Source organism: Odocoileus virginianus, chromosome 5 (assembly GCF_023699985.2).
Source record: "Odocoileus virginianus isolate 20LAN1187 ecotype Illinois chromosome 5, Ovbor_1.2, whole genome shotgun sequence".
In the NCBI taxonomy this organism is placed as follows: Eukaryota; Metazoa; Chordata; class Mammalia; order Artiodactyla; family Cervidae; genus Odocoileus; species Odocoileus virginianus.
In genome coordinates this window covers 13137037-13159628 of record NC_069678.1, presented here as the reverse complement: position 1 = coordinate 13159628, position 22592 = coordinate 13137037, and the positions used below count along the sequence as shown (strand labels likewise).

The 22592-nt window shown below is 57.7% G+C and overlaps 2 protein-coding genes across 5 annotated transcripts in view; one reads left to right on the top strand and one right to left on the bottom strand.

The window, feature by feature from the left end:
• Positions 1-722: 722 nt before the first annotated feature.
• NES (nestin) lies at positions 723-10314 on the top strand. The gene is made up of 4 exons (XM_020910813.2): positions 723-2160; positions 3232-3356; positions 5111-5184; positions 5419-10314. The coding sequence occupies exons 1-4, from the start codon at positions 1378-1380 to the stop codon at positions 9768-9770; spliced, it is 5334 nt and encodes a 1777-aa protein (XP_020766472.2). The 5' UTR covers positions 723-1377; the 3' UTR covers positions 9771-10314.
• Positions 10315-18442: 8128 nt separating this feature from the next.
• BCAN (brevican) overlaps positions 18443-22592 on the bottom strand; it is a 17769-nt gene continuing 13619 nt past the window's right edge. For all 4 annotated transcript variants that reach the window (XM_070467517.1, XM_070467515.1, XM_070467518.1 and 1 more), the window contains 6 exons: positions 22098-22205; positions 21279-21437; positions 20581-20663; positions 20086-20230; positions 19295-19485; positions 18443-18968 (listed from right to left, as the gene is read on the bottom strand). In XM_070467517.1, coding sequence (XP_070323618.1) covers positions 18861-18968; positions 19295-19485; positions 20086-20230; positions 20581-20663; positions 21279-21437; positions 22098-22205 — 794 coding nt within the window. In that variant the 3' untranslated portion in view covers positions 18443-18860. The remainder of the gene's footprint in view (positions 18969-19294; positions 19486-20085; positions 20231-20580; positions 20664-21278; positions 21438-22097; positions 22206-22592) is intronic.

Sequence of the window (22592 nt, the reverse complement as noted above, 5' to 3'; positions counted from 1 at the left end):
ATTGTTGCCCACCCATTACCAAATCATGAGCTCCTCCAGGGGTGGAACAGACTGCTGATACAGAGTAGGTTTCGAGCTAAATTGGATGCACATGAGCAGAAATTCCTCCCCCCCCCCCCTTTCAAGGAATCTCATTATTCTCGCCTCTCCCCCTCTGAGGCTGCTTCCCTTTACTAGCCCCAAATCCCACCTCCTTCACCACCCAGTTCAAGGACCTCCCCTCCTCCAGACGGCCTTCCCAGCTACTCCCGCCCGCAGTGAGCTCTTTGTCTCCCGAACTGTGGCGCTCTCAAAGGGATGTTTTGAGGATTCAGTCAGATAACGTAAATAAAATGTTAGAACATGATTTGGCACATTCCAAAGGCTGGATAAATTTGGACGCCTTGTGACTAAGAAATGCCTCTTTCTGCTTCCTCTTCTTGGCACAGTCTGAGAGCCACCAGGGGGCGCCCTCTGCACAAATATCCCCGTCACCGAGGACGGGCTGGAGTGTCCTTCCTCCCCCGCCCCGCCCCAGAAATGAGTGAGAGGTGGGGTTTCACTACCTAAAAAGTGGGTATATGAACTTCAGGTTATATGAAAGAGGAGTAGAAAGCCTGAGGTGAGTAATGAAAAGAACACCCTTTTGCCTGCTCCCTTTGTTTTCTGATGGAGACTGAGGAAATAGGGTGTGCGTGCATCCGCGGTGTCTCCCAGTACCACACATATTTGGTGTTTTTCAGGCAATGTGTTTTCTGACTTCTGTCTTCAATGCTGCCTTCTTCCAGTATTTCAGGAGGGTGAGTCTTTGCTATTTAGGGAAAACATGGCCACATCTATCCTTTCAGCCGTCCCATGAGAGTTCCATCGGCGCTCCCATTTTATGGATCAAGAAACTGAGTCCGAGAAGAATTCAATGAGTGACACTTTTCTTGGATGCCCTGAGTAACAGACTCGCATCCCCTCGCAGGCCTGAATCCCCTGGCACCCCTTCCACAGGCTCAATTCTGTGTATAATCTCCTTTTATCTGGGGTGATGACCTTGCCTCACGGCCTCCTTCGCCTGAAAGCCACCGCCCTAGGATCGGGTTTTCCTGGCACGGGTTTTCCTTTGGTTCCGCTCTGCAGTACCCCAGGGCGGCAGGGACAGAGGCTGCCGCCTTCTCTCTGAACCCTAAGGGGTTAAGGCCTGGGTCCCGCCCCCTTTTCCCGCCAGGCTGGCGGGAGTATGAATAGCCTCGCTCCCACTCCCGACTCCCAGTCTCTCCGGTTGCTCCTCGCCCCGCCCCGTCATTGTCCCCATCCGCGTCTTTTCCCTTCCGTCCCCAAAGCTTTGAGAGCTGCTGGCTTCTCCTGGTGCTCCGAGTCTCTCCACCTTCGGTGGGTCAGACGAGCAGGATGGAGGGCTGCCTGGGGGAAGAATCTTTTCAGATGTGGGAGCTCAATCGGCGCCTGGAGGCCTACCTGGCCCGGGTCAAGGCGCTAGAGGAGCAGAATGAGCTGCTCAGCGCGGAGCTCGGGGGTCTCCGGGCACAGGCCGGGGACGCCTCCTGGAGGGCTCGTGCCGACGACGAGCTGGCGGCCCTACGGGCCCTCGTCGACCAGCGCTGGCGGGAGAAGCACGCGGCCGAGGTGGCGCGCGACAACCTGGCAGAAGAGGTGGAGGGCGTGGCGAGTCGGTGCCAGCAGCTGCGGCTGGCCCGGGAGCGGACCGCGGAGGAGGTGGCCCGCAGCCGGCGTGCGGTCGAGGCCGAGAAATGCGCCCAGACCTGGCTGAGCACCCAGGCTGCGGAGCTGGAGCGCGAGCTGGAGGCTCTGCGCGCGGCGCACGAGGAGGAGCGCGCCGGCCTGAACGCGCAGGCTGCCTGCACCCCCCGCGGCCCCGCTCCGCCTCGGGGTCCCCCCGCGCCGGCCCCCGAGGTGGAGGAGCTGGCTCAGCGGCTGGGCGAGGCGTGGCGGGGGGCAGTGCGCGGCTACCAGGAACGCGTGGCGCACATGGAGACCTCGCTGGGCCAGGCCCGCGAGCGGCTGGGCCATGCGCTGCAGGGCGCCCGCGAGGGTCGCCTGGAGCTGCAGCAACTTCAGGCAGAGCGCAGCGGCCTTCAGGAGCGCAGGGCCGCGCTGGAGCAGAGGCTGGAGAGCCGCTGGCAGGAGCGGCTGCGGACCGCTGAGCAGTTCCAGGTGAGGAAGCCCGGGGCGGGGACTGGGCAAGACAATGCTTCAAGAAGTCCTTTTGGGGTTCAGAGACGTGGGAAGGGGAGTGGGGAGTGGGGGTGGCTGTAGATTTAGGGGCCACTTCTTAGAAAACCATGCCTGGTACCACCAGCCTGGACTCTCACAACTCTGTCTAGTGCGGGGTTGGAGGTTCAGAGTCCTCTCGAAGCGCACCTCGAAGGGCCGACAGGCCCAAGACGTTGCAGCAGTCACCTCCCGTCTGGATGGCACCCTCCTACCCTGATGGCCCCTGGGCCCCTCCCTAGGCTCTGCTATCACTCAGAAGATGCTCAGGACTTGGCCCCTCGGTGCTGATTTGATGGTCTGGCCTCTCAGTCTCCAAGTTCTCAACAGCCCTCCTCCCCCTGAAAGGAGAGGGTGAGGGGCCCAGGATGAGGGGCCACCAGCCCCTTCTCCCTTGTCAGGGCTGTCCGGCTCCTGAGTACATTCCAGAGGCCTGGGACAGCTGCTCCCCCTCACACTGCACAGATGGGACCAGCAGCTGAGAAAACAGCCTCCTGCCTGGCCCAGACAGAGGTCTCACTATCCCCCACTCCCGCTTCAGAGGAGAAAGATTCCAGAACATGAGAACATGTGGGAAGCGGAGGGGGCGGGGGCCGAGTGTGGGGAGCAGGAGACAGTGACTGGGACCCGGGCTGTTTGGCTTGCAGTCCTGCAGGCTCCAGGCCTGTTGATTAATCGTTTTTCCTTCTGCTTCCACTTTTCCCCCTTCTCCTCCTCTCTGTAACCCATCTCCTCTCCTCCCTCACCTCCCCCTTCCTGTGGGAGTTGAATTCTGAGCCGCATGTGCTACCATTTAATCAGCATCCTCAGAGGAGGAGCCAGGCCGTGGGAGAGGATTGAGAGGGGCCCTTCTCAGAGGCTCCAGAAGGGGGTTCTCTGGGCAGGGAGTGGGGTAGGGGGAGGCAGGAATCTGCTCTGCGGAGAAGTTAATCAGGAAGCGAAGAAGTTGCTGCTGCAGCAGCCAAGGGGGAAGGAGCCCTCCCCTTCACTGACTACCTCTGGCTTGCTCTGCAGCTGGCCGTGGAGGCCCTGGAGCAGGAGAAGCAAGGCCTCCAGAGCCAAATCGCCCAAGTCCTGGAAGGTCGGCAGCAGCTGGCACACCTCAAGATGTCCCTCAGCCTGGAGGTGGCCACATACAGGTAGACCCTGACCCTGACCCACACGGAGCACAGATGCACATATACATGTGGGGACTGACTCCTCACCTGAAGGGGCCCAGAGCCACGGGTGGGGTGGGGGCTCTGCCACCACTCGGTCCTGTGACCCTAGGCTGATCCCTTCCACCTAAGCCCACCTGCTGTCCTGTGGGTTCAAGTCCAGAGAAGTATTCTGTGCCCAGGAGACCCTCCATGGAGTGGTGATATAGCTGAGTGGGACAGCCTCGAAGGAGAAGGCTGGACACCTACAGGTCATCTGCATCCAGAACATTACCCCCAAGGGTACCCAGTCCCTGTGTGTATGCACTCACACCAAGAGGGTGATGTCCTTGAGCAGCCTCAGGAAGGAGGAATTGCAGGTGTGGGCTGGTAGCACCGACTTGCCACCTGACCTGGGCCCCAGTCTCCTGGTCTGGAGGGTGGGAGATGGGCTAGGGGACAACCAGAGTCCCTTCCATCCTGACTGTCTGGGGGCCTGACTCCTCTCAAGCCTTGGTGCCCTTGGCCTTGCCCAGCCCTTCTACTGACCGCATACACTGTTAGCTCAGGAAAGGTTGAGATCAAGGAAGTGCTGCTTCTCTGGCTCTGTGGCCTTGGGCAAACCCACAGTCTCACCTGAGAAACTGACCTGGTTAGCCCAGGCCCCACTGATGGAGCCTGAGGAAGGAAGGGGCTTTGCCATGGTGAAGGGTTGCGTACTTCAGGCCCACAGGGTGGTGCCAGGGCTGGACAGCCTATGAGGACAGTGCCCCCAGAATCTACAGACGAACAAAAGCAGGGGCCCTGGAGAAAGCTCAGGAGGGGAGGGGTGGCAGAGCCCAGAGGAGGAAAGTCAGCGAGGCTCTCAGGATGAGAAGGGAGGGCCTCCACCTCCACAGAGGTCAGAGAGCACAGTGCTGCAGCAGGAAGACAGAGAAGACACTGACCAGACTCCGAGATGATGAAGTGCACAGAGGAGACAGATGTTCAACATAACTTGTTGAATTGATTGGTCCTCCTTCCCCGCAATCAGTCCCCTCCTTCTCAGTCCCCATGGGACACTAAGGCAGGGGCATGGACACAAAGACCTTCGTTGCCCTGAAAGGCTTGGGATCCAGAGTACTTAGAGATCCCCAGATAAGAGCCTTGACCCCTAATCAAACCACTGAGGGGAAAGGTCTGGGCAGGCTTAACCTGGGTTTTGAGGCATGAAAAGGATTTGGAGAGAAGGGAGCTGAATTGTTTTGTTTTTGTCTGTAGCCAGCTCTGGGGGCCCTGGGGGAGGACGAGGAGGAGGGAGCCTATCCCATGGGAACGGCCGGAGAATTCCCACTTCCCCAGGAAAGCCCCCTCCTCAGACCCTCCAGATGGCTGTGTGGACAAAGGCAGCCATTTGCATGAGAATCGGCCCCCCACCGGAGGATGAGGTCATAGGCCTGGGATGGGGAGGGGACTAGTCTAAGCGCTGTGTTGGGGGGTGTGTACACTATGTCGACTCTGTGGGAACCGCCTGTGTGTCTGTGAGTCCAGCTGTGTGTTCAAATAAGTGTGTGACTCTGTGTGACCAAGTGTGTGCTATCTGTGGGTGTGACCATGTGATTTCATGTGCAGAGCCAAGTATAACCCCATTTGTGTGATAGTGGTGAAAATGAAGAGGAGGCCTGCCAGGCGGGAGCTGTGAAAAAATTTCCCCCGGCTGGCTGGCCTGCTGGCCTGTGGGCAGAGGGCTAACCCTGCTTTTCTTCCCTCATCCCCAGGACCCTCCTAGAGGCCGAGAACTCCCGGCTGCAGACACCTGGAGGCGGCTCCAAGGCTCCCCTTGGCTTTCTGGGTAAGAGGAGGGGCCAGCTTGCCCCAGAACTTTACCTCTGTTTCCTCTTCGTACCCCAGATCTGTTCATTTTCTGAGATGAGAAGCAGGAAAGCCTAACTCTTGACTCCCCGGCCCCTAACATCAATGAGCATGCACTTAGCCCAGCCCAAAAAAGGCAGGAGCAGGGTTAGGGTACCCCTCCCCATCCCAGCTGATCTGTCCTGACACCATTTTCCCCCCTCTGCCTTTCCAGACCCTAAGCTGGAGCTACATTTCCCTGGGACCCCAGAGGGCCGGCGTCCGGGACCTCTGCTTTCTGTCCTGAGCCCGACTCCCCTCTCCTCACCTTTGCCTGGTACCCTTGAAACACCTGTGCCAACCTTTCTGAAGAGCCAGGAATTCCTTCAGGCTCGCACCCCGACCTCAGCCAGCACCCCCATCCCACCCACCCCTCAGGCTCCCTGCCCTGCTGTAGATGCCAAGATCAGAGCCCAGGATGCCCCTGTGTCCCTGCCCCAGCCACGGGTTGGGAGGCAACAGGTGCCAGAAGTCATGTGGGCTGAAGCCAAGGTGGCCATCCCTGCCAGTGTCCTGCCAGGACCAGAGGAGCCTGGCGGCCAGCAACAAGAGCCCAGTCCAAGCCAATCCCCTGAAGATCATGCCTCCCTGGCTCCAGCCCTCAGCCCTGACCACTCCAGTCTAGAGGCCAAAGGTGGAGAACCCAGTGGGTCTAGAGAGTCCAGCAGACCCCAGGAGGAAGATGAAGGACAACTCTGGGGGCTGGCAGAGAAAGAAACAGTGGTAGAGGTCAAAGCAGTGAGCAGCTTGCAGCAGGAAACATGGCAAGAAGAGGGGGATCTGGACATGAAAGAAATCCAAGACTCCCAGGGTCCTTTGGAAAAAGAAACTCTGAAGTCTCTGGAAGAAGAGATTCAAAAGCCATCGATTCCATTGGAAAAGCAGAGCCATGAGACGATAAGATCTCTAGAGAAGGAGAATCTGGAATTGCTGAGGCCTTTGGAAGAAGAGAACTTAGAAACACTAAAAATACTAGAGAAGGAGAATCAAGAATTATTGAAGTCTTTAGAAGGAAAGGAGATGGAGGTAGTGAGATCTCTAGAAAAAGAGACTCTAGAACTACTTAAGCCTATAGGAAAAGAGGATCCACAGACATTGCCATCTCTAGAAAAGGAGAATCAAGAAATAACAAGGTCTCTTGAAGTTAATGTAGAGACATTTTTATATCCAGGAAAGGAAAATCAAGAATTAGTGAGGTCTCTAGAAGAGGAGAACATTGAGTCATTGAGAACTCTAGAAAAGGAGAGTCAAGAGCCACTGAGATGTCAAGAAGCAGAGAACCAGGAAACATTGAGACTCCCAGCCAAAGAGAATCAAGAGCCACTGAGGTCTCTAGAAGAAGACCAGGACTTATCAAGACCTCCAGGAAAAGAGAATCATGAATCCCCGAGGGCTCCAGAAGATGAGAATCATGAGGCTTTGAGACCTCTAGAAAAAGAAAACCCAGAGTCACTGAGATCTTTAGAAGAAGACCAGGAGGCAGTGAGACCTTCAGAAAAAGAAAACCAGGAGCTGCTGAGGTCTCTAGAAACAGAAAACCAGGAGTCACTGAGGTCTCTAGAAGAAGACCAGGAGGAAATAAGAGCTCTAGAAGAAGACCAGGAGACAGTGAGACCTCTAGAAAAAGAAAAACAGGAATCACTAAGGTCTCTAGAAGACCAGGAGGCAATGAGACCTCTAGAAGAAGAAAACCAGGAGCCGCTGAGGTCTCTAGAAAAAGAAAAAGAGGAGTCACTGAGGTCTGTAGAAGACCAGGAGGCAATGAGACCTCTAGAAGAAGAAAACCAGGAGCCGCTGAGGTCTCTAGAAAAAGAAAAACAGGAGGCAATGAGACCTCTAGAAGAAGACAAACAGGAATTACTGAGATCTCTAGAAGACCAGGAGGCAATGAGACCTCTAGAAGAAGAAAACCAAGAGCCACTGAGGTCTCTAGAAAAAGAAAAACAGGAGGCAGTGAGACCTCTAGAAGAAGAAGACAAACAGGAATTACTGAGATCTCTAGAAGACCAGGAGGCAATGAGATCTCTAGAAGAAGAAGGCCAGATGACATTGAGCCCTCTAGAAAAAGTGAAACCAGAGACACTAAAGCCTCTTGGAAAAGATCAGGAGATAGTTATACCTCTTGAAAAAGAGAATCAAGAGTTATTAAGGTCCCTAAATGAAGAGAGTATAGAGGCAGTGAGGTCTTTAGAAACAGAGACTCCAGAACCACTAAAGCCTACCGAAGAGGAAAACCTGGAAATACTGAAACCTCTAGAAGAGGAAAGTCAAGAGCCACTGGAGTCTGTGGAAGGGAACCACGAGACACTGAGACCCCCAGATAAGGAGAATCAAGAGTCACTGGGCTCTCTGGCAGAGTGGAACGTAGAGAATTTGCAATCTCTAGAGGAGGCCGACAAGGGAAGTCTAAGGCACTTGGAAGAGCAAGAGAACGTGGAGAAGGAAGAGAGTCAAGTGTCACTGAGGCCCCTGGAGGAGCAGGGACAGGAGCTGCCGCTCTCTGCACATCAGCAGAAGTGGGAAGATATAACGCAGGGGGACCAAGAACTGGATCAGGACAGGCCCCCTGGGAGGGCTGGGCTGGACAGTGAGGATGGGGCAGAGCTGGAACTGAAAGAACAGGCTGGCTTCCCTGCGAAGGGGGAGGTGGTGGAGCAGGGGGAGCTGCATCTGACAGCCACAGGTGAGGCCTGGGGCGCGGGTGAGGGGCAGCCAGGCGGCCCCGAGCCCAAAGAGCAAAGGCTTCCAGCTGAGGGAGCAGGTGGGGCAGGAGGCACTGAGGGCCTCCAGGACCCTGAGGAGCAGCCAGAGCAGGTGGGGGCCCTGGGCCTCCCGGCTGCCCAGGGCATGTCAGAGGTGATGGAGCCCGTGTTGGAAGATGAGGATGTGGCCCCCGGGGATGGCCGAGCCTCCCCAGAGGTAACTTTGGAATTAGAGACGGCCATGGGCAGGTCTGCGGGAGTGGAGCGGGGACCCGAGCAGAAGGTAGTAGGGCTGGAGGACCCAGGTGGCCTGGCCAGAGAGGAGGTGATGGAGCCACCCCTGGGGGAGGGAGGTGTGGAGGCAAAGAAGGTACAGGGCTTGGAAGGGCCCAGAAAGGAGCTGGAGGAGGCAGGCACTCTGGAGCCAGAGGTCTCCACACTGCCCAGGAAGAGCAGAGACCCGCTGGAGACTCCTAGGGACTGGGAGGAGTCAGAATCTGGGGCCCCTGGGAAAACAGAGACAGTCTCAGCTGAGACCTTATGCCACGAGGGAAGTGATACCCCTCAGCCCAGGCCCCTGGGGTCAGAGGGAGCAGAGGAGGATGCCAAACCGCTGCTGGGGCCCCCCAGTCTGAGGCCCACCGAGTCCTGCTCTCCCACCCTAATCCCTGAAGATGCCGCTGGGCCCCAGCCCCTGGCTGAGGGGAACCAAGAGGCCAGCTGGGGGCTGGAGGGCAGGGCTGAGGTCCCGGGAAAGGCAGACGGTGAGCAGGAGGATCTGAGCTCTGGGGGGACCCCAGAGGGCCTCCAGGAGGAAGGGGAGGAGAGCAGAGAAGAGAGTGAGGCGGATGAGCTAGGGGAGACCCTTCCTGACTCCACTCCCCTAGGCCTCTACCTCAGGTCCCCCGCTTCCCCCAAGTGGGACCTGCCTGGAGAGCAGAGGCCCTCCCCTCAAGGGGAGCCCGGAAAGGAAGGCTGGGATCCTGCAGTCCCAGCCTCCAAGGGCCTTGGGGCCCACCCCTCAGAGGAGGAAGAAGAGGAGGGAGATGAGGAGGAGGAACGTGGCCATGACTCTGAGCTGTCGGAAGAATTTGAGGACCTGGGGACTGAGGCTTCTCTCCTTCCCGGGGTCCCCGGGGAGGGGGAAGAACCTCTGAGCCAGGTGCCCCAGCTGCTCCTGGAGCCTGCAGCCTGGGATCGCGATGGTGAATCTGATGGATTTGCAGATGAGGAAGAGAGTGGGGAGGAGGGAGAGGAAGAAGATGAAGAAGAGGGGAGGGAGCCAGGGGCAGGGCGCTGGGGGCCAGTGCCCTCTGTGGGCAGCCTCCCCGCCCCGAGCGGCCCTCAGGGAGGGAACCTCCTGGGGTCTGAGACCGCAGATGTCAGTGTCCCCTGGGACGATGGCCCAAGGGCCGCGGCACCTGACGCCCCCATGACTGCCCCGGAGACTGAGTCCCAGAACATCACTGAGGCCTCAGGCTCAGAGGAGGAGTCTGATGCTGCCCCCCTGGAGAGGGAGGACCAAGTCCCTGGCCCTCTGGGGACCCTCAGTGGGGTGGAGGGCACCCCTGATGTCGGCGGCCCAGGCCCCAGCCTGAAGGAAGAGTTGGAGCACGTGAATGGGGGTGTGGTGAACGGGCTGGAGCAGTCCGAGGGGATAGGCCAGGGGGCCGCCGAGGGGGACCGAGGGAGCCCCTTGGAGGAGGAGGGGGGTTCCCTGAAGGCCCCTTGGGCAGGGGCTCCTCTTCACCTGGGCCAAGGCCAATTCCTGAAGTTCAGTCAGAGAGAAGGTGATGGAGACTCCTGGTCCTCCGGGGAGGACTAGAGAAAGCACTCCTACACGGAGGCGTTGGGCGGAGGGGTGTCCCCCGGCCAGCCCCCTGCCTGCTCGGGGCAGCACCCTTCACCTATGCTATCCTGACCTGGGGTTTCTGTCCCAGAGGCCTGGCTGGCCAAGGTGAAATGGGTGTGGCAAAGGGACCCGGTCCAAGAGTGGAGACCCCGGGAGTAGATCCCAGCCCCTTGGCCTCTGCGTCGCGGGGACAGCCTGCCTGCACTGTCCCGTGAGGCTGAAGCCAAGTGAATCCCTGTAGGACTAGTCCCTCGTTTTCACTGCACCTCCTTCCTCCCCACCCCATTACCTGGAGAAGGCCAGGGCCCAGTGGCCCCTCCAAAGGGAGGGGCTGAGGTGGTCCGTGTGCCAGGGCTTACCAGCTCTGCCCTTCCTCCCGCACCCTCATGAGATGGTGGGCCGGGGGCTGATGAGGGTGAGGGGGTGCTCCTGTGTCCTGACCCCCACATAGACCTGCCATCTTGTGGCCCCGTCTGGCTCATCCCTGCCTGAATAAAGTAATGCCTCCGCCTACAAAGTTTGGACTCTTCCTTCCTCAATTCGGGGGTGCCTCAGGGTTGACACAGAGGCAGAAGAGCCAGGGTGGGGGGAGCAGGAGACGCTGGTGTTGGGGAGGGGCTACTTGCTGGGGACAGAAGGTTCTGGAGAGCCTCATGGTGGCAACAAGCCAGGCAGATGAAGGCTGCAGGCAACAGTGCTGGGGACCCCGGGGAAGGCTGGGGGTGCTGCTTGACCGGGGGATGGGGGTGCCAACCCAGGTGACCTTGGCGCCTGCAAAAGCCAGGCCTGTCATCATCGCTGCCCACAGCGCTGATTACAGGGATCAGGGCCTGGGGCCACCCCCACCCTCGCATGTCTTCCCTGCTGGCCCCTCAGTGCCGCCAGCATAATAAGCCCCCTTGCCCCCAAATCCAAACAACTGTCTGGCCTTGGTGTCTGCTCAGACTGGCTGGGTCAGAGCCGGGTGAGGGGGAAGGAGGTCGTTCTGCCTTAGTCTGGCTGTGTGGCCTCAGGTCCGTGCTTAACCTCTCTGAACCTCAGATCCTGCCACACAATGACAGACAGGGGCCAGGTGACTCAGGGGCCTCCCAGGGCAGAGAGAGCAGTGACGAGGAGAAGCCAGAGGGTTACAGGTTAGGTCTTCAGTAGGACTTCCTTGCAAGTGGAAGCAGGAGACGACAAGAAAGGGGAGGTGAGGGGGATAAACTGAAGCTGTCGGGTGAAACGACGAAAGCGCGATGACGGGGTATGCTGATGCCTTGGGTTCGATTGGGGGTCCACCCAGCCACAGCGTCTTTCCAAGAACACCCCCCTTCCCAGGAGTTTTCTGGGTCCCTGTATAGGGCTAGGAGGGACCAGGGGTGCCCGGAAGGCCTGAAGGCCTTGTAGTCAGGATACCTAAATAGAAGCCACTCCCCATCTGAGCTCTGGAGGGAAGAAGAGCAGGCTGGCGACACCTCTAAATACTCTGGGTGGGGGTGGGGCAGGAGCTGCCGGATGAATGTTCCCCATTGGAGAGACAATCCCAAGGCCAGAGGCAGGCCCTTTCTTTTCTCGGGCCTCAGGCTGAAGCCAGGGGAAGACGAGAAGATGAACTCTCAACCCCTCTGACTTCAGCTCATCCTCCCGACAAGGAGGGGGTGGACAGGAGGCCCCGGACAGGACCCCACTGTCTGCTTCTCTACCCACACCTTCTCCGCCTTCTGGGAGTCTTTGTGTTGGTTATCCAGGCCTCCATTTCACACACACCCTGGCCCTCGGGGTCGAGGATGCTGGCGGCCTTCCTGGCCTCCACTCTCCCTCCTGTACCCATTGCTAACAAGGCCATGTCTGATCTCACCAGGCTGCCAGGCTGGGGGCCAGCACGCTGGCATCCGGGCAAATAAGGCCCCCTCCCTGCTCCTCTGATGAGACAGACGAGCCCTGTATTTGTCTCCCCAGGCCCTCGGGCACCCCCACTTAGGCGAAGGGCCAAGGACAGAGGCTGAGTCCTTCCCGTGTCTGGGCCATCCTGCCATCCCCCCCCACCTCCACACACACACCAGGGCCCCTGATTCCCTGCAGAACTACCCAAACTATAGCCATTTCTGCTGACCATCTCTAACGGGGGGGGAGGAATGTTAGACAGAAGTGAGGACTCTCTAAAGGAGGTATGCCGTGGGAGATGTGTCCTCTCTGGCAATGGAAGTCTGTGCAGCAGGAGAAATGGGGTTGGACAGCAACAGGGACTGGCAGCTGCTACGGAGGCATGTACTGTGCGCCATGGACCACGCAAGCGTTGGGAGTCCAGGGTTACTGACCCTGAGAGCTCTGCCTTCTAACTGAACAAGGGCTTCTGAGTGGAAATCATTCAAAAACCGAGACAGGCAGGAGACTGTGGGAGCATACAGCAGGCGCCCCTCCGATCTGAGCTGGGGGAGGCTGGGAGGAGGTGGTCAGGGAAGGCTACTCTAGGAGCCTAAAAGAGGAGCAGGAGCTGGCCAGTGTAGGGAGGAGGAGAAAAGAGGAGGGGGAGGAAAAGTATTCTAGCCAGAGGGAACAGCATGGACAAAATCCTGGGGCAGGAAGAGAAGTTTGGGCATTTGAGGAACAGAAAGAAGGCTTATGTGACCAGAAGGTGGAGAATGAGGGGTAAAAAGGTTCACGATAAGGCTAAAGAGGAGTTGGGGGCCAGGGGGTTAAGACCTCCCTAGGCAGCCAGGAAATACGGCTTTCATCCTAAGGGAAATGAGTCTCCTCTGAAGTAGTGAGATGACACAATCAGGTTTGCGTGTTAAATAGAACTTTCCGGCTGCTGCGAGAGTGGATTGGGGTAGGTAGAAGGGCTTCAGGGTCTTGCCGTGGTCCAGGCAGGGGATGAGGGTAGCAGTGGGACTGGAGAGAAAGCACGGAAGGGAAGCAGAGTCTCAGAACTTGGTGATCCGTTGTGGGAGACAGAAAGGTGGTGGCTCAGATGGTAAAGAATCTGCCTGCAGTGCAGGAGACCCAGGTTCGATCCCTGGGTCAGGAAGATCCCCTGCAGAAGGAAATGGCAACCCACTCCAGTATTCTTGCCTGGAGAATTCCATGGACAGAGGAGCCTGATGGGCTACAGTCCATGGGGTCACAAAGAGTTGGACACAATTGAGTGAGTAACACTTCACTTTACTTCTGGCCTAGAGGTCACCAGGACAGAGCCCCCAGGAACTCCAGCTGGGAGGAGACACTTGGGCAGGAGCCTGAAAAGGAGGACCAGGAGACTGTGGTCCCTTGGAGACCGTGTTGTCTCGAAAGCCCTGGGACAGCGTGGCCTTGGTCTGACACGGCGCCTGGGGGCCCGAGGGTGCTCAGTAAACACAGACTGAATAAATAAGTGAATGAATGAATGACTGTGATGAGGTCAGACAACAGGAAGCACTCCGGAGGGTGGAGTCCCAGGGGAGGGAACCAGGAGGCAGCACCCGCCACTCCCCCACCCTCCCCAGCACAAGGGCAAGTGGGAGGTTATTCTGGGGCCTCCTCTGGGTAAATATAGCCTCTGAACGGGGTGGGGGCGGGGTGGGGGGCCGGAGGTGGCTTCCTCGGTTTGTTTGGGGCACTTCCTTATAAGGCTGTGCGGGCCGAGGCGCCTGGGAGGGTGAGGTCAGGGGCTGAGTTCTCCATTCAGCCCGGCCTGATGCTGTCCCTGCCACCCAGCTGCTGCCGCTGCTGCCAGAGTCGCAGAGGAAATCAAAGGCCTGGGCTTTGGGCTCTGGCCAAGGGAGCTCAGAGTGCGGCCTCTTAAAGGGCCCCTTCAGCCTCATGTCTATGCGGGAGCCCAGTCTAGGGTGGGACAGGGGAGTCTCTCCAGGGTCCTCTCAGAAAGTGATGCCGGAGGCCTCGGTTTTTCCACCTGCACAATACCGCTCAGACTGGGTCATTCCCTGAGGCCCACGCAGCGAAGAGACCCCACGGTCTAACCTCTACGCTTCCCACTGCAGGGTCTACACTTTTTGCTCTGGTCTCTCCCTGGTAGCTCAGCTGGTAAAGAATCCATCTGCAATGCAAGAGACCGTGCCTCAATTCCTGGGTCAGGAAGATCCCCTGGAGAAGGGAACAGCTACCAGCTCCAATATTCTTGCCTGGAGAATCCCATGGACAGAGGAGCCTTTCGGGCTAGAGTCCACGGGGTTGCAAAGAATCAGACACAACTGAGCAACTTTCACTTGAGACAAGAGACTCAGAGCCCATTCATTGCTTCCCAAGGCCCTGGTCCTCTCGGCTCCTCTCGGCTCCCCACCCTCAGCCCCTCCCTGGGGGACCAGCTGCTGCCACTTGATTCTTCGGTGTCACAGCTGCTGTCAGAAATGCCGTCCTGTCAGGCAGGGCTGGAGGAATGTGATTTAATTTCAGCTGGAATGTGCCCTCTGGGGCTGCCCCTAGAAAGGGGAGCGAATGGACACTAAGCCCACCTAAGCCCAGGAAACCCAAGAAGGCTCTGGGCTTGGGGCCAGGCCCCTGGGTCCCCGTGAGGCCCCCACTCCCACCCCAGAGGGAATGGTAAGTGGCAGGACAGGTGCTGCTGCAGAAGACGTCATGTGAATGCTGCTCTAGTGGATCAAGGAAGGACCCAGGTACCCGTTCCAAAGTCCTCAGGCCCACTTGGAAAAGACAAAGGGGAATCTCCAGTGAGCCACCAGAGAAGGGAATTTTTGGCTCAGGGGCAGGAAGAGGGACAGAATGGCCTCAGGTGAGGGCCTGAGAAGTCTGTGATCAGAAGCAAGGAAACCACCATCCTCTGTTTCCTCTTTGATGATCCTAAGATTCCATATCCACCTCCCCATCCACCCTGGGGGCTCCTCTCCCTTCTCCCTTCCCTTTCTAACACAGCACCCCCACAGCCAGATCGTGTTTCTTTTCCAACATTTGAGAAGTAATAGACTCTGCCTCCTGCTCCTCGACCCTTGCCTCAACCCCACCAACCCAAGGTCTCCAAAGTGGACACCCCTCCGGTAACCTAACTCCTGTTTCTCATGCTGTCACGTCTGGCCCCCCTCTTTCCCCAAAGGCACAGATCCCAGGCCCCAGAGTCCCAGGTCTGAGAGGCCCCTTCAGTCTTCTCCTCTTGCAGTCATAAGCTCCCCTCCCCCCAGCTCTTATTCACTCTCCCCACCCCCATGACTCAGCTGTGGCACCAGAAATAAACCGAGGCAGGTGCCAGGGGGCCACTGTCGAGGAACCACCTCCCAGCAGCTGCAGGCTCAACTGCTCACAAGTGGAGCCCCAGGGTCCCAGGTGGGGGGGCTGGGAGACTTCAATTTCAGGGGTGGGGAGATGGGTCTGGCCCCCTCCTCCATCCTGCTAAGGAGAGACAGCCCCTTGCTGTCAGCCTCAAAGACTCCCTCTCCTTCCTGTCTCCCCCTTTCTGCTTCTCCTCATCTTCCACTCTTCCACTTCCTCCCCTTCCTCCTCTCTGGCTGCTTCCCAACTCTTGAATCCTTTGATCTCTCCTGGATTCCCTCTTTTTCTGTTGGCCTCATTTGCCTGGAAGTTCTGTGTCGGAAGAGAGCTTCGGTTTACCTTGATGGGGATAAAGGTGCAGATAGACATTCTTGCCAAGGATACTAAGAATCCTTGGATGCCACTTGGGGTCCAAAGAACATGGGCCCGGGGGTGTGGGATGCTCCTCTTAAGGGCTCCAGTCCAAAGTGGTCAAGCAACAGGCTTCCCTCTGTTAACAACTTCTAAAGACCACGAGGAAGAATCATCAGGGAATAAACACAGAGGTCACAAGATCTACCCACTCAGACTACTGACAAGAGTCTTTCAGTGGGGAATTTCCTCCCAGAGTTCTTCCTTCTCCCTCTTTGCTTTTCTCTCCTCTCCTTCCCAACCCCTTTCTCCTGTTCTGCCCCAGGCTTTCAGTCCTGCCTTCCCAGGAGGAAGCAGGCAGTTTTGCAGGAGGTAGGCAGGAAGTGAGATCTCAGGAAGGACCTCTAGCCTGGGGAACAGAGGAAGCTTCCCACTGTTGGAAGCCGGGTACCTGGACCCTCACTCCAGGCAGGGTCTGACTGCAACTCCTGGGGAAAGCCCTCCTGCCCACAGGGGTCTGACAGGCTGAGCATTTCTGGAAGTCTTTGGGAGCTACTGTGTCGCAGAAGGCAGCCAGGACAATGGGGCCCTGTCTCCCTCTGCACAGGAGACAGGCTCACAGACAGAGCCTCAGGACTGGGACAAAGGCCCCAGTGAGGTCAGGGCAGTGTGCGGGAGTCGGAGTGGGAGAGTGGGAGAGGAATGGGGAAGTGGGATGTGGGTCAGACCAGCCTGAGCAAAGCTGGGAACTCTGGTGGATGGAGGACCTCTGGAAAACCCACTTCCCTGGGCTCTCAGGCCCATTCTCAACGCGCAAGCCCCTAATCTAGGCTGGGCCTCCTCTCTCCACATAGACCCAGACATTCTCTGACTTTCCTCAACCCCAGGGAAAAGGAAACCCTGTGGAGGGACCCCATTTTAGACATGTGGGAAGGTGGCTGGGATCTTAACCACATATCCAGGGGCTTGGCAAGGGTGGGCACATGGTCAGCTGTCTGCTGTGTCCTGGAGGCAGAGGTAGATACAGGGGGGCCCCTATTCTAGCTGCCCAAAGAGATGGGGCTGACACTCCATGAGGGGCCAAGTCCCCCTATTCAAGCCAAGAGAGGCCATACACACACACACTGGTCCAGGGCTTAGCTTCTGTACAGGGTGCTGAGTCATCCCTAGACCAGCTCTCCCTTCCCCAGGAAGCCCAACAAAGCCAGGAGAAGGCTTCCGTTTCCGGCAGCCCTGCCTAAGCAGCTCAGCAGGTGTCAGGGGAAGAAGGGGGAGGATTCTCACTCCAGCCCTATATCTACCTCTGGAACCCTCTTCATCCACCGATCAGCGATAGTGGATCCCTGCCTACTGCTGTCCGGGAGATTCAGAGAGAAAGCTGATGAAAAGGCTGGGAAACCAGACCTTCCCAGCTCACCACCAGGGTCTCTCGGGCAAATCCAATCCGCTACCTAAGCTCTGTCTCTGTGAGGATATGTTTCTCAGACCACCTCCCTTAAGAACCCAAGGACAGACATTGCCCCTTCCTCAGCCTTCTCTTTTCAGACCCCATCTTCAAAGGCCCACTTTGGTCTTGATCCACTTACAATTCCAGCTTAATGCTCTTGACCTCCCTAACAGTGCAGTGAGTGGACAACTGCAGGGTAATACAGGATAAAGTGGGGTTCTGCTCTGGCCCCAGGATCATCCTCCCAGCAGCTTCATAAGGAACAGCCCCGCTCCCTAGCCACGCTAGGCTGGGTCATATGGGGAGGGCAGAATCTGGGACAGGAAACCCTGGGGCAAAGAGAGGAATGTGGTGCTTGGTGGTAGGTAGGTCTGGGAGGTCCGGGCTGGTGTCTCAGAGATCAGCTGGTTTGGGGTTTACATACCTGGAGAAGGCCCAGGTAGGCAGGAATGGCCGTAGAGCCCCTAGCTGCCCCAAATAAGCACTTGTCTTTGTCCCCTCTCTCTTGTCTGGGTCTCTTCATATCGCCCTCTCTACACTTCTTGCTCCTCTGGATCTGTCTCTCTGTCCTTTAGTTTTATCAGGTTTTACTGACTTCTACAAAAGAGAATAAGAAATGCGTTTGTATGAATGCGGTGCAACAGTGGGCACAAGCAGAAGTGTGTACACACGACAGTTCGCACACGTGTATTCATGAGTGTGGCCAAGTGCGGTTAAGTGTGAGGAACTGCAGCAATAAGATTCACCCCCAGCAGGAAGACAGACGGCATCCTGACACACTTTCACCAGGAGGCACCAGAAGGCACAATTCAGTGCCCTGCGCTGAGGTACACACACACAGCGGGTCATTCTCTCTTCACTGTTCAGAGAATGACCTCATCATCTCAGTCTCCGCTGACTCACAGACCCCAGGGACAGCTCAGCCTGGCCGGAAGTCCTACCCTCCCCCTGTCCCTGGCCCTGCCGCCAGCCACCCCGCTTCGCTTCCCAGGGCGCTCCTCAGGACAGATCCCCGGCGCCCCCTGGCGGTATCCTGAGACTCCTACAGGTCGGCTCCACCCACGCACGCGCACACAGGCACGCTCAGGCCGACGTGCCTGCAGCCGCAGCGCCATCTGCTGGCCACAGCCTATGGGCCTCGCAGGTCATTCCCCAGAGCCCTGCCTGCAGCCGGGCTGGGGAATCTCTTCTCTGTCCTTATCTTGTTTCCTTGTTCCTGCATCTCTCCTTCTACTGGAATAGGCCTGCTTGAAGTGTAACCCCCTTCATTGCCTTCACGCTCATACTCCCTGAGAGAAAACTCCCCTCTAGAACCTCAGAATGGGGACACCAGGCACCCACCTCTCTGTCTTCCTCTCTGAACCCTCAGCCCCTTTCTCCCCAGACTGAACTTCTCCAGTCTGCTTTACTGGACACTCTGGGCACTCCAGCTTCTTCCAAATATCCTTACGCTGTTTTCCAACCCTTGTGTTTCATTTATTCCATAAACACTGGACTATTCTGTGCCATGAACTCATGTCCACTGATATCTTGACCTCACTGACCTTTAGAAACTAGTAAACACAGAAGGTCTATACATCCTGTGAGGCCTGGCCCAACTCCACTTTTTTTCTCTCTTTTCACACACACACACAGGCATCAGACTTGCTTGGGCTCAAATGCAGCTTTATTTTCTGTTTGTTTTACAGGTACCCCATCCTGCAAACCCATTCTCTTGGGAAACTGAGAATGAGTGGGCACTGGGGCCTCCAGGGGAATGGACGGGACAGGATGGCTGGCAAGGAGCGGGCAGCTGAGGCACTTAGAGGCCCACTCAAGGCCCTGAGGGAAAAACCTGAGGCCCAGAATAGGAGTGAGCAGGCCTAAGGCAGGACTGGAGATGCCCCGATATTGATGTCACCGAAAAAGCCAAACGAATTGTTGGCCAACCCAGTATTTCCCAGAAGCCCCTGCAGGCACTGCCGCTTGGAATGCAGCTCCGCCCCTCTCGGCTGTCACCCCCCAGGGGAAGAGCACGGGTCTTGGTGGGCTGGTGGCAGAGGGCAGTGCCGCCGGGGCCTTGCTCCTTAGGGACCTGGAGCAGGATCGGGAGAGGGGTTCAGCCGTGCCTTCCAGTGCCCCACGAGCCTCCTCTGACGTCCTCCTGGGGCCTCTATTGGGCGCAGAGCTCGAGCCTGGGAAAGACACACACTCACCCTCCACCCTTGGGCTCCTTGTCTCTTCTCTTCTCAGGGTCGGCCCTCTGGTGTTCTTGCTCCTTGACCTCTGATCTCATCAAAACACTTTCCCTGGCTCAGCTGTTAAGGGCCCAGACTGTGGCTGCATATTCTCAGACAGCAGCACTGAAGGGGACCCCGAGAGCATTCAGCCCACCTCCTCTGTGCCCCAGAGAGGGGTAGTGGTAACTCCAAGTATACCTAGCCAGTGATGGACAGAGCTAGGACTGGAGCCCACGGCTATGTGGGCTAGTGTCCCCCATCTCTCTCCTCCTGGCACTCACAGGCCTGCGGGGCACACAGGAGATCTGGGGGGGTGCCCAGCGACCATCCTCCTGGCAGCGGATCAGTGGTAGGTTGCGCTGGGTCAGCCCCTCCCGGCAGCGGTAACGAAGCACTGTGTCGACTTCATAGCGCAGCCGTGGGCGGCCAAATACTTCAGCCAGGGGCAGCTCTGGTGGGGGCCCGCAGGACACTACAGGGAGAACACAGTCAGGAACCGGGAGCCCGGCTCGAACAGCTCCCAGAACTGGGATGAAGGAGGAGAGGAGCAGGCCACAACCTGACAGACAAGAGAGCAGGCGGCGGAGGGGCTGCCCTGAGGGCTCAGGGGTAAGGAATCTGCTGCCCCTGCAGGAGACATGGGTTTGATCCCTAATCTGGGAAGGTCCCAAATGCTGCGGAGCGACTAAGTTCTCCACAACGACTTACTAAGCCTGTGCTGCAGAACCCAGGCGCTGCAACTACTGAAGCGGAGTGCCAAGAGCCTGGGCTTCGCAACAAGAGAAGCCGCCACAACGCTCGTGCACTGCCAGCAGAGAGGAGCCCCCCTCACAGCAACTAGAGAAAAGCCGGCACGGCGACAGAGACCCAGCACAGCCAAAAATAAATAAAATAATAAAATCGTTTAAAAGAGCAGGGGCGCCTAGTGAACCCGTCTAATTTGTTGTCCCGCCCAGGCTCACAGCCCCGGGGCACATTTCTGATTCCTCTGTGTAGCTTCGCTCTCTCCTCCTGCACACACAGCAGTTCCAGGGTTCCCCGGCCCCCCCTCCTTCTCCTTGCCTGCCCTCACCCAGCCCCATCTTGCAGGTGTAGGACAGGTGGTAGTTGCAGGGAACATCACTCCATTGTCCCTGATCGTGCCACACCATAACCACGCAGTTCTCTCCGGACAGGAAGTAGCTGTCTGGCTGCCCAGGGTTCCAGTTCTCATAGAGCTGGGAGGGTGGGGGGAGGATGGAGGAGGTGGTGAGGAGCTCCAGCGCCAGGAGCACGGGGAAGAATGGACCTGTGCTTGAGGAGACGGAGGGCGAGCACGGGAGGGGAGGCTTGCAGGGTGGGGAGTACGGGACCCCGAAGGAAGAAGATGTCCGGGGATTTGGGGGTAGGGGTAATGGGAACCAGATGAGAAGAAAAGAGACGGGGACACAAGGAAGAAGGGCCAGCAAGAGGGAAAGGTAAAGGGCCAGGAGAAGGAGAGGGAGAGATGGGGGTCACTGGGGGCAGAGGGTAGAAGTGCTTCGAAGAAACGACCTAGACCACGTGAGGGGCGGTCGGAACCTCTCACCAGGGGGACGCCATCTGACCACAGGAAATCCCCTTCGATGGTCCTGTCATTGAGCCCGATCCACTGGTACTCCCGGTATCGATCTGGGGAACAACCGCAGAGGAGACGAGAGTGTGCAGTGAGCTTCGCCGCCAGCAGAGGGCGGCCATTCCCCGTCACCGAGCGGTCTGTGGGCGCTCGCGGGGCAAGTCCCCGCGGCCCCAAATCCGCGCTTCCTGGTATCCTTATTTCTCCCTCCAACTTCTGCACACGGGCAGGAAGAAAACAGGGGCGTAGGGGTGAGGGAAGAGGGAAAATATCACTAGGTCTAGAAAAGGGAAACTCTGGAAAATATAAAAATTTTCAATAGCGTCGGAGTCGGAGAGAGTAGATGGAGGCAGGAGAGCCAGGGAGGTGGGGAGCGATTATAAACGAGCCCTCAAGGAACCACCAGGCTTATGCAGGTGTATTTTCTGCGTATGTCTCAGCCCTGCCCTGCCTGAAGCCCCACTGCCACGTGTGGAGTGGGAAGGAGGGAGACAGGAAGGAAAAGTGAATGAATGAATGAATGAATGACGTGAACCAAGTAATGAGTACCTGAATTAAAGTATAAGGGAGTTAATTAACACACTCTCTAACTGACTGACTGATGAGTGAGTGAATGTGTGGCTGAGAGGACAGGTGGCGAGGGGTCGCCTCCCTCCCTGTCCCCAGCCCACTGTTGATGAAGTCCTGTTCCTCCGGCGTGCTGATGCTGGCGAGGTGCGCGCCGTACATCCGGCACTTGTTCTCTGCCTCCTCCCAGCTCCTCCGGGTAGAAAAGTGCTTGTAGCAGGCGCCCTGGAAGGCGTCCCAACCCGGGCTGCAGAAGTGGAGGCCTGGGACACAGAAGGGCAGGCAGTTTAGGGGGGAGGACCCCAGAATTCTGAGAGGCTGGGTCCCCAGACAGGAAGACTGGGCTCCTCCCACCGCCGCAGGCCGAGGGGGCGGGACTGAGGGCAGGAGGGCGGCGCCCGAGAGCGAGCTGGGAAGGAGCAGCTAGGAGCTGGCGGGGCCCTCGTGGAGGGCGGCCCTGATGCCTTCCTTCTTTGCAGCGAAGAGACCACGGTGAAGGCTGGAGTCCCGACCTGGGTCTCCGCCATCCTCCATCCGAAAGAAAAGCCGAACCTTCCTCTCCTCCCAGGAGAATGGAAACCGACAAGTACTGACTGTGCCTGCCAAATTCCAGGCTCACAGACTCCCCGAGAGAGTCATTTTTGGCTCCACTTAACAGATAAGGAAATTAAGGGTAGGCCTCAGAGAAGTTATGTGATTTGTCTAAAATGATAATTCATTATCTGCGTTTCCACTGCAGGAGGCCTGAGTTCATCCCGGGTAGGGAATGTCCAAGAGCAAGAACAACAAATGGAGGTTCATTAGTGACAAGGCCAAAGGGGGAGTGTCCCCTTCCCCCTCCGCCCCCCTCCCCCAGAACTAGCGCACTGTGGCAGAGCCTCGGCTCCAGATCTCCCCCAACCACAGCCCCTCAACACACTCACCAACATCGCACAGGTCCCCCCCATAGCCAGGCAAACACAGGCAGCGGACCCCCTCCTCCTCCTCCAAGCACGTCCCACCATTGTGGCAGGGGCTGGGGACACAGTCACCTGAGAGGGGAGAAAAGTGAGGTGGCGGGCAGGGGAGCGCAGCTCCGCAGCCAGCCCTCCAGCCCTGACTGCCTCATCCTGGGGGCTATCACAGCATCCTCAGTGTTCCCCCTGAAGCCTGAGTTCTGGGTTTCTCCTCTCCTCACTGCCCCCTATTTCAGCACTGGCTCAGTCCTATGCTGGTCATTGTCATGTCTGCCATTGTGGGCTGAAAAAGGAACCAATGGGATGTGTCCAGGAAAGCTGTCAGGATATAACTCCACCAAGGGGAAAGATATTGGGCTATCAGTCATGCATCCTGGGCTCTCACCTAGCTTCTGACTGCTGGGTGACGTTGAGATGGTCACTTTACTTCTCTAGGTCTAGAGTTTAGTCCCCCACCCCCAT

What these genes read in the sequence shown, in the direction of transcription:
- NES (XM_020910813.2), top strand. Translation starts at nt 1,378, where the DNA reads ATGGAGGGCTGCCTGGGGGAAGAATCTTTTCAGATGTGGGAGCTCAAT. An exon ending in CTGGAGGTGGCCACATACAG is followed by an intron (nt 3,357 to 5,110) that starts GTAGACCCTGAC and finishes CCTCATCCCCAG; the next exon opens with GACCCTCCTAGAGGCCGAGA. An exon ending in GGCTCCCCTTGGCTTTCTGG is followed by an intron (nt 5,185 to 5,418) that starts GTAAGAGGAGGG and finishes CTGCCTTTCCAG; the next exon opens with ACCCTAAGCTGGAGCTACAT.